This window comes from Haliotis asinina, chromosome 3 (assembly GCF_037392515.1).
Source record: "Haliotis asinina isolate JCU_RB_2024 chromosome 3, JCU_Hal_asi_v2, whole genome shotgun sequence".
In the NCBI taxonomy this organism is placed as follows: domain Eukaryota; kingdom Metazoa; phylum Mollusca; class Gastropoda; order Lepetellida; family Haliotidae; genus Haliotis; species Haliotis asinina.
Genome location: NC_090282.1, coordinates 59008227 through 59019888, shown reverse-complemented (window position 1 = coordinate 59019888; position 11662 = coordinate 59008227). Strand labels below are relative to the sequence as shown.

Below are 11662 nucleotides of genomic sequence, written 5' to 3'. Positions count from 1 at the left end.
CCATAATCGTGCATCTTATCTCAAGTCAAAGTGCGTATATGAATGCTGGTTTGTTGGGTCTCGATTACATACAGACTGCAACCACATATCTGGAATATTGCTGAGAGCGGCCTAAACCTAAACTCAATGATTCACTCCAGTTACAGTTGGTTGACATGATGTTAGAATTAAATGTACTCATCTGTTATTCTTCCCACTTTAGAATTATATTCAGTGTGCCAACTTGACGCGTGTTACTATTTCGATGATTTTAACATGTAAAAAACACAATTATAACAAACGATTGAATCATACGCGTGCCTTTATTTCGCAAAAAAACACAAAATGGAACGTTGTATATAGGCATAGCTTGGCATTGCGTTTAGCTTCATTCAATGCAACATTGCCAACAATGAGATGCTGAAGCATGGGCAATGACTTCACAGTCCCAAAGGACACGGTGTGTTTTGCTCATTGATAACACACCTTAAAGTTCCCTGAACAGTCGTTACCTACATAAGCATATCTTCCAATGAAACCAAAGGAAGCCGATGTGCACCGACTCCATTGTGTTTGTTGGATGAGGGAGATGCTAATAACAGCCCCGGGAACGTTCACAGCAGATCTTCCACTGGCTATATCGAGCGTCACCTGGGAACACTTGGCTTGGCTTTGCTGGCTCTGTTGGTTGTTGAACGACTGAGATACTTGCCCATTCGTCCCAGAATTGTAAACTTGTTGTTGATAGGCTTGGGTGTTCACTGAACCTTGTTGAAAAGAACCACCTTGGTTTCTCTGAAGGTAGTTCTGAGCGGAAACTGGAGAATTCGAAAGTTGAGAATTGACGCCATTATTGCTGTTCCAAGATTGGGAACGTTGGTTGGACCCCCTGTTCTGAGACCAGGCATTCATGTTATTATATCCCCCGTTTTGTTGATAATTCCTGGATTGCTGTTGGGTATTGTGCTGGTACATATTTCCCCCGTTTGCGTTGTTGTTGTATGCGTTGGTGTTTCTTCCGTAGTTGTTTGCTCCGTACCCATTGGTGTTTCTACCGTATGTGTTCTGGCTCGAGGACTGGTAGTTGTACTGATACGCAGGGCGCTGTTGTTTGGCGTAGGAAGCCTGGGTGTTGTACTGGGTACCCGATCCCCCGTAGAGTCTCTGATACATCATGTAGGTGTGTCTGTCCTCCGCCATGTCCTGCATGGTATCCATGGTATCAGAATCATAAGTCATGTACTGGCCTGACGTTAAACCTGTAAAGTATTAAGAAAGAATCATAATTACATGAACTGTTATGTTTCACTTAATTCAGGTGCTACATGTTTTATTAATGCCAAGAGTGACAACTGCTTTGAACAATATCACGGTGAAAGAAGCCTGAAACGTTTCATGCATTGCCCAATGGAGAATCCAAGTAATATGACTGGCATGAAAGCACTTAATCATGTAACATTTCCGTTTCCCCATTGCTTTTTTGATCGCCTTGAAAACATGAATTCATACACATATCTCAATCTCTCTCCTCTCTCTCACTCTCTTTTCTCTCTCGCTCTCTCTTCTAAGAGACTGGAAGCTGGAGGTTGGTTTTGACTGTAATCGTTCATGATCAATCAAATGGTTCGTAAATGAGCTATAGGGTATGTTTTATATTGACGTCATTGTAAATCAATTATATCACGTTCTTCAATGTAATTTCCAAATGAATGATTTATAGACCCCGCCAGGCATTTAGCCTTTTGATGCATTAGTTGTGTTTTGTTTTGTCGATGACACTCTAAACATAGAATGTTTTAAAGCTCCATCGTTTGTTGCCAAGTCCTTTCAGTATGCAGCTGCTACCCTTTGGCACAAAGTCTACCACTCTTCAAAAACAGATGGAAAACACACCTCTTTCAGCGATATGTTCTATATTTTCTTGTATGAACTGTGACATGTGCTTTGAGCATTGCCCTTGTATGGTGGAAGTCAGCGCTATACTTTTCTCATTATCAGATGAGACGGAAATGTGTTCACATTGCTGTTATAGGCAGGCAGGTGGTAGCCAAATGGCGTCGCCTGTAGGTGCGACGACTCGACGTCGAATCCCGACACAGGTGTTCCTTGTCCCACATATTGTTGACGTGGTGTAACACTAAACACGTGACATAATTCACCTGGGGCGATTGGGTGGCCTAGCTTAGTAGCGTGCAGGAGTGACGCCGAAGATCCGGGTTCGAATCTCTAGCTGGATACAATGTGGGAAGCCCATTCCTGGCGTCCATGACTGTGATATTGATAAAATATCATCTATGTATCATCTAAACGCTGCCCATACACCTGTTTGAATAAATCACTCTCCTTTTTCACAATGATGGTTGTTTTTTTTGTAATTTCATTGATCTCGACTTTGTATCGTTTCTTTTCTCCACTAGTTTATGTAGCTGAAGTTATTAATTGAATTTATGAGTTTAAAACATCAGTGATGTCAATGTTACCTTTTTAAAAGGATCGGCTATTTTTACCAACAAACTCGTCATTGTTGGAGTTAATGAAGCCATATTTTTTAATGTTAATGAATGGGTTCAGTTTTTTTCGAGACTCGAATCCTGTACTCTTAAAAGTAAAAATGGAATTCGACATCGGCAAGGCAAACTGTCATTTTCTAAGATTTGTATAATCCGTGGACGCTCAGTTAGAGACTTCAGCAACTGTCCGGTTAGAACATTGGCCCCACAATATTCAAGGCTTGATCAGGCAGTCCTTTGTTTTCTACGAAAGCATAATGCTGCCATTTTTGTAGCATAAAATATTTTCCGCAACAATTCTCGTTACTTCGATTATTTATTCGTTGCTTCGAGTATTTTCTCGTTATTTCAAAGATTTTCTCATTACTTCGAGTATTTTCTCGATGCTCCGAATATTTTGTCGTCACTTCAAGTTCCTTTCAAAAATGTGAAATTTCGACTATTTTCTCAATACTTATATTGAAATACGAGTATTTCCCGTTATTACAAATATTTTTTCGTTGCTTCGATTAATTTATCGTTACTTCGAGAATTTTCTCGTTGCTTAAAGTTTCTTTCAACAACTGGAAATTTCGAGTATTTTCTCTCGTTATTTCAATTATTTCTTCTTTCCTTCGATTCATTTTTCGTTCCTTCGAGTATTTTCTCGACGTTTCAAGTTTCAGTCAAAACTTGAAATTTCGAATATTTTCACGTTACTTCAAGTTTTTTTAAAAAAAGTATAGCTTATACCTTTCATATCTGGGTACATACCATTATTATCAGCTTAATTAAGCCTTTTGCATCCAACCATAAAATGTGTTGTATCAGGCGGTATGTAATTTCGGAAGTCACGAGTAAATACTTTTTTCTGTAAAAAAAACATGAATTAATGAGAAAATACCCGAAACAATGAGACCTTAGTCGCAGCAACGAAATAATTATTAAAGTAAAGAGAAATACTCGAAGCAATGAGTAAATGCTTGGATTTTTAAAAATAGAACTTTGAAGCAACCACAAAATACTCGAAGCAGCGAGAAAGTATTCTAAACAACGAAAAACTATTTGAAGTAACGAAAAATACTCGAAGGAGCGAGAAAATACTCGAAGCAACAAAGAAATAGTTGAAGGAAGGAAAATTTCGAAGCAACGACAATTGTCTTTGAAAAAAATATTTTACGCTACAAAAGTGACAGCATTAGGCTTTCGTAGTTTCCCACTTCATTTCATGACTTCGATTCATTTCGACCTACGTAGTACACCACGCACGTCACCAAGTCTATTCATAAAATCCCGTTGTTTAACCCACATGACATGTATATGTTCAACCCCGAGTGTTAATGAATATTATCTCTAACTATTTTTGATGTTTGAACGTACGGGTGGACCAAATCTCTTCAATCGCCACAAAAAGCTGTACGGCTGAGACCTATTATCGTCCGTTTAAAGCCCAGTTCTCCATTATAATTATTACGTGTCGAAGTCTTGACGAAGTCGAAGTTAAAGCGTGGTTAAAGCGTGGTTCGCTCGTCACGCAGAAAGCCCAGTTTCGATTCCCCACAGGAGTCTGAAGCCCATTTTTGGTTTCCCCAGTCGTGATATTGCCGGAATATCGGCAAATGCTGTGTAAAACTAACTCACTCACTCACTCACTCACTCACGTTTAGGTCTATACCATTTCTCGTGGCTGTCACGAAATAGATATACCTCTAAAATGGATTGGTGCTTAGTGTGAACTGACAATTCTTTTCACGACAGTGTTGTATAACTGTGCTGTTTATAAATTACAAAAGATATAGCTAGATTGCTAGAGTTACATTTGACATTTATATTTAAAAGCTGGCCATTTGGCCATTTGGAAATACGTTCATGACCTTTATCACGGCTGCAGATAAATGCCGGATATATTTACAACGATACAAACAGAATTTCACTCACTTTTGTAGAAGTGTTTCCGCATGGGTACCTGTTATCCCAGTGGTATCCCGATCAAATCAACACACAGAAACATACACTCAGGCACGAGTACCTTTACATCGTTCACATTTGATGGAACCTATTACTGCTGCTTTTAGCGGAAGCATGACAATAAGTGCTGCAAAAAGTGCTAATTTAAGATATTGCAATCGCTCGGTTCAGATGTTATATCAATTAATTCTAAAGCGAATCAGTGACAATAACTATAAAATCTCACGACACCGTCTAATGATACATAAATGATTAAACCTGTCACGAGAAAACGTTTTGCACAATATTACCACCGGAATCTTCCTTTTAATTTAGACGTGCAACTTTTCAAAATTAAAGAAACTGACTTCGTGCAATATTCAATCGTTGCATCAGGCATCTTATCTTTAAAGATAACCAAATCTACCTCTTTTGGAATGGAATATATTTGCAAATTGATCTAGTACAAAGCTACCAGCCTCGAATTTCCTTTCTTATATTTATTTCAGAGACATGAGTGGTCGTTAGAAAGATAAATACATATGATCAGATTTAACAACTAGTATTTCACTTTTCAATTACAAACACCTTAGTCTCGCAGCCGAACACGTAGGACCGACAGGGTTAAATCCACGCACACACAAACGAACACACACATATACACACACACATACATACACACACTCACATACATACATACACACACATACACACACACACACACACACACTCGTCATTTTGCTTCATTGCCTATAACACATTAATGGTAAGTTCAAAATACTTACTCCCAACAGACGCTAATATTAGAATTCTCCACATGCATTCTGCCGTCTCCATCGTGCAGGTAACCGGTGGCACAGTCTGAAATGAAATATTCTACAGCTCCTGTGGAATAAAAGTAGGTGTGCGGACCATTCTATAACCCATTTCGTAATTCTATGATTCTACAAAAAAACATCCGTCCTGAAAAGAAGTGTTTAAATATTTTCATTTCATTTTCAGAAAAAGTAAATTCTGTTTAAGATCAAATTGTCGAAACAATAATGTGTTCGGTATTAAAACAAACAGCTGACGTGTACAATTCCGACACAAAACACTGAAATTAATTTCTAAATATTTGATGAAAAACAATTCTCTAAATCCATTTATATTTCTTGAACAGACTATATGTTTTAATTTGCAGTTGTCAGTTTAATAGACGCTAGTATCAATCTGTCATATATCATTGTCTGTCTGATACATGATTCACTGATGTCATAGGAGGAAGACGTCAGCCCTGTACAATGGTCTAGATTGGCGTACACTTCACATGTAAGGTTTCTTGCTTCATGTGCGTGACAACGACGACGCATTCAGACAGTGACTGTCACGGAGACAAACATAGCAGAAGCTATAAAAGGACATGCCCTCAGCATTTATTTATTTTAATAAGCAGTATCAGCCGTTTCCACAATTTGTTGTTAAATAGTATGATCACGCTTTTGGTTACAGTGAGAATGTCTCAAGGTAAAGGGCAGTCTGTATGAACACGTAAGAAGAAACATCATTGTATTGTTAGAATCTGTCTACCTTTGTAAACACCACAACAACAATAAATTGATCAACACCGTGGAGCAATTAATCCCCACAGACTCATTTTAGACGTGATACAATATAATATTACTGTATTCAATGTCTCTCATCAATAACTTTCAAAGTATTTGCTGAACGAACAGTAAATGAAGAAAAATCGAATACTTCACTGTGAGATCACTCTTTAGTTTGAATATGTTTCTAGCAATGACAGTACAGTATTGACCGTCGACAGAAGTATAGTTCAGGTCCTCGGGAAGAAACAACAACAGTTCGTAATATATGCCTTTTTTTGTTCGCGTTATCAAAGAGGCTTACTCTCTGTCTGAAATATTAGTAATTGTTATTCTTTATCCAAATCAATGAAGATGAATGCTTTTTATGAGAAACGACAACGTCTTTTTAAAAAAGGTATAAAAGGTATGGGAACATGTGTAATATAAGTCACTTTTAAGAGGTGTCATTAGGCTGAATCTGGAGTTTTATTATATCGCCTTATCTGCATCACACATTGACACTTTTCTATTGTGAATTATACCATGTGAAATGCATTAGGAACTGACGTTTTCTGCAGACAGCAGTGTGGTACTGTCGGGAAGGTTGAATGACTTGTTTGCTGAAACACAAACAGTCCATTGATCATACTTTCTGTCAGGGTTTTGGGTGCTCTTCCGTGTTTTCAATTCGTGAAGGGTTCGTAAAAGCATGCTATTAATGCAGAGGCTAAAAACAGGCTTTGCCTTAGTAGTGATTGGACATGTTTTCGACGCTTTTCATTGCGCTCGCGAAGGGTATGCATCAAACTATGATATCAAAATTTATGATAGATGTTTCTATTGGAAAGCGCTACTTTGTCATAGGGTTAGACCTCCACACACGTCCTAAAGGTTTGATCAACGCGATATTTCATGTATGTATGTATGTATGTATGTATGTATGTATGTATGTATGTATGTATGTATGTATGTATGTATGTTTATGTGTGTTTATGTGTGTGTGTGTGTGTACATCCGTGCGTGTGTGCATGTGCATACATATATACATGTCTATATAATCTGCACCAAGGATCTTCAGACTTTTGTCTTGTATGTGTATGTGTGTGTGTATGTGTGTGTGTGGTGTGTTTCTGTATAGCAATTAATATGCCCTCAAACTCTTTAAACGTGGGATACCATTGCACGTTCCATATGTTTCGTTCATGCGATTGTTGTTTCCTTGACATAAAAGGGCAGCATCACTGAAACTATTACTGACATGCATTTGTATGAAAATATGATGTCCTGCCTACCACACTGTTATCTGTCACACGTTTCTTAAATATAAATAAATAATGCCTATTTTATTTTCGCGAAAAATCAGTAGAATTGAACAATTGATTTGTTGGACGAGGACATACTTTTACCTCTACCATACATCCTTAACAAGAAGCAACTATTTTCATTAATCACGTGCACATCACGTCCTGTAACAATATGCAGTCCATCTTTCCGATTACAGACCAGTTTACGCTTTCTTTGATTTATTTATTTTTTGTATTACACATGATACTGAATAATGCATATGCTTATGATACGTTCAGAAGATACACCAAGTAAACTGTACGCGTGGAAAGAAATGAGAACACCTGAAAATAGAAGTGTTTATTTTTTTCCAGAATTTCACTCACAGTGCAAAGTTTGTCAAGAAACTTAAAAACACTTGTACTTTCAGGTGTTCTCTTATTCGTTTCCACGAGTATGTATTCCACAGGATTCCATGAGTATATATTCCACATGATTCTTCTTTCCTTCCAACCAATGAATACACACATTCATTGCTCCCATTAACTTTCATTAGGAAATGTAACAAATACGTTTTGTTTCGTAAGTTTTGATATAACGGGAGAGACAATTGTTGAATTGTGCACAAAACTGTAAGTTAAGCTACTCGCATTGATAACAAGGCACATGTCCACACCAATGTTCATCTTCCAGTCGGCTCTAACTGAAATATAGAACTTTCACATTTTTGCACTCAGATAACAACATGAACGCAGCTTCAGGCGTTCATTAATATTTTGTGAATGTACACGATTTACCTTTCCTTGTTTCTTTGTTTTGAAAGCTACATGTAGTTTTGTAGTATAGGGATGTGCCTTGCAAACTAAACCGACATTTTGCTCTGTGTGCTTCTTTGTCGTTGAGCGATGCAAGAGTGAACTTTATTAAAATGAAGCATTTTTGAGAGATACGATAAGCTGTGTTAACAAGTAGACAAATATATAGGTTCAACTAATATGCGAAAAAAACAACATTGCTGTATTTTCACAAACCGTGAAGACAAAACACAAACACGCGCTCACATGAAGGCGTGCATCGATACTTGGGGGCAAAACCGGATGAGTGATGAGTGAGTGATTGAGTGAGTAATTTAACGTCACATCGGCAATATTTCAGCCATATCGTGACGCGAACAAACATGATTATGAGGAATATGTATATTTTAATGAACTACCTACATGAAGTGTTTGATTCCATAATAAGCTGTTTTCTCTGATACTAAAGCATAACTGTCACATTACAAACTACTTCCATCACTGAGTCAGTTTTAGTTTCCTCTACTCTATATAGTTTTGACGATAGATCGATTCTGAATCTGTCAAACCAACAAATGTTGAAAACAGAACGAAGATCCTTGTATATATACGATAAGGTATAGTGTCGTCAACATTCTGATATGGTCTTGAGTCCCCTGTGTCCAAATCTGTGAAATCAAGGTTAGAAACTGTCCACTTGATTGCATGTCGACGTGAGAAGTGATAATGAAACGAACAAATCCTGAAATCCCTAAGGATGCCTATATGTAGAGTACACAGGCAACATTAGTTGTTCTCAGTGTGAAAATGAATATATTTGGCGAAGCTTTTGTATCACTTATTACAAAAACACACACAAAAATGACAATCATAACTACATGTATATCCTACATTTAATTATTCAGTACATGTGATTGAAGACATCAACGTCAGAACAGTCAGGTGCGATTATCATAGGATGCGTAAAATGCAGTGAGATGAACGCGATATGAATTAATGGATGACTGAAAATATATATCACCTCAGGCCTTTACAAAACGATCTACGTTGACGAACACGCACGTTCTCTAATATATTAGACACGATTTTACGACCTTTGAGAAGCAACTGGGATTACATAAGAAAATGAATCTATTTTCAGAAAAAAACGCATAGTATGATCAAAGGGAACTGTGAGAGTCTGTTGATGTTGTGACTGAAGACATCTAGACAAGACGGGATGTTTAGGATATTTGTGCGTCAGGATCTGTATGACTAACACGCAGCGCGTTGACAGCCCTCATAATATTTTGGACTGAGCACACCTCGGCATGTCAAATAGTGCAACCCACCAATTGCATTGAGTGATATAATTCTTGTTACGCCGCTTTAAGCAGTATTTCAGCAATATCAAGGCGGGAGACACTAGAAATGAGCTTCACATATCGTGGCCATGTGGCGAATAGAACCGAGGCCTTCGCCGTGACGAGCGAACAACTTGACCACTGGACTACACCACTGATTGAATTACATTAAGTTGATACCAGTAGTTTTATTGAAGACGCTGAAGGTAACATAACGTATATGTGACTGAATCGAAAATAATGTCTCGGCCACAAGATAAGAAAAATCGGTGTGTATTTCTTGCATATTTCTACCCCTAATTTCATTATTTAGAAAAGAAATTCTATCATTTATATTAAATCAGTTATATTTTAAATGTGGTCTCAGGTGTCAGTGTAATTGTATTGCAGGGCCCACATGCACAAAGAAATCTTAGCGCAACAATGAGTGTAACTCCCATTCTCCAACATCGGTTTAAGATAGTTGTAGCACAAGGATGTCTGGGCCCAGGTCTGTATTTGTCTCTCCAAATATTCAATAGAGAGTAGTGGTTTGCCGTTACCATACTAGCATATATTAGTAGTATTGAAGCGTCCAACTAAGCATTGGTAGTCCTGTAAGTGGAACGTGCTTGCCTCTGTCATCAGGACCAGTGTTCGGTGAAAATCGTTACTCTGTCCGTGAATATCAATCGCAAGCCAGATCTGAAGCTTGACCACTGTTGCCAATCGATATTGTTATAAGCACTGCATCACTGCTAATAAAAAACATTCATACTGCTGTGTTTGTACTACCACTCTAGTCACTGTAGGTCCTATGCATTAATTAGGATTCTTTTGTAAATCGAGTTTTAATGAAATTGTGTATTTATGGTTACGCACTAAATTCGTTTACATTCAGGTGTCCAAGTTAATTTGAATTGAAACTTTAGAACTATGCACATAACACTTTCCGCATGCATGCTCGTAGGACTAGCGCCAGCTTCGGGAAGAAAGGGTGAAGTGGAACAGTTGTTGATTTATTATGTACACAACAGAACTCAGCACTGAACTGTTAGCATGAATCAGAAGTGAAGCATTTGTCCTCTGTGAGACCAGACGGTTCCCGTGTAGACGTCCTTCCAATTAAAATGTTAAATTCTCTCAAATATCTGCAAATTTAGCTAAATTGAACGTAAACATATGAAACCATAAATGTTATATTGAGATGATACTACTTTGCCGTCGTTCTGTCTGTGTTTTCAAAAGCAACTGCAACGTATTGCAGAACTTAGTTAATCAGTGGTTGAATTAGCGGGTCAGTGCGTGAGTGAGCATGGTTTCTGGTAATGACATTCGGGTATCCTCACGAAAGCAAACGTCACAAATGGTCGCCACATATTGCATCATATAGGGCTGCTTCTAGGAATAACCATCAACGAACAAGTTTGTTAGTCAATAATATTGAAAGAATACCAGCTGACATACAGCTGGTATCATAAGCATACATTTGTTGGAATACCATCTGTGGACGCCCAAGGCGTATAACTGTTATGATGGTCTGTTTAATCTATCATACGCTATTTGAAACAGCAACCAATCGTGAGAACAAACTCACCTGCCATCACTGACTGAAGCGGCTTTAAAATAATGAATAGAGCCGAGAACGTCAAAGACATTTATTCAGTTTCAATCTTAAGGAGGGAACTTAGTCCACTAGTACTGTAACTGATGGATAATGGTACTGAGTAGTTGTGTGTCAGTATGTGATAGAGTGGCCGTATGATGAAGTTGCTGTGTGATACAGTGACTGTATCTTTGTGTATTTTATTGTGACTTTGTTGAGTTACGACTGTGTGCCAGTATGTGTTAGAGTGACCGTACGAAGGTGTGGCTGTTAGTGACTGTAGTTTTGTGTATTTTATTGTGACTTTGTTGAGTTACGACTGTGTGTCAGTATGTGTTAGAGTGACCGTACGAAGGTGTGGCTGTTAGTGACTGTAGTTTTGTGTATTTTATTGTGACTTTGTTGAGTTACGACTGTGTGTCAGTATGTGTTAGAGTGACCGTACGAAGGTGTGGCTGTTAGTGACTGTAGTTTTGTGTATTTTATTGTGACTGTTGAGTTACGACTGTGTGTCAGTATGTGTTAGAGTGACCGTATGAAGGTGTGGCTTTGTGATAGAGTGACTGTAATTTTTGTGATTTTATTGTTACTTTGCTGAGGTGCGATTGTGTGATAATAAGACTATGATGCTGAGTGGTACCATATGTTTGTGACTGACTGGGTGTGCGATTAT

The 11662-nt window shown here is 38.0% G+C and overlaps 1 protein-coding gene across 1 annotated transcript; it reads right to left on the bottom strand.

Annotated features, from left to right (window-relative positions):
• Positions 1–283: 283 nt before the first annotated feature.
• LOC137276940 (probable basic-leucine zipper transcription factor N) lies at positions 284–5308 on the bottom strand. Its single transcript, XM_067808591.1, has 2 exons — positions 5201–5308; positions 284–1238 (listed from the first exon to the last, which is right to left on the bottom strand). Exons 1-2 carry the CDS (start codon positions 5250–5252, stop codon positions 451–453), a joined length of 840 nt encoding a protein of 279 aa, XP_067664692.1. The 5' UTR covers positions 5253–5308; the 3' UTR covers positions 284–450.
• Between the last annotated feature and the right edge of the window lie 6354 nt (positions 5309–11662).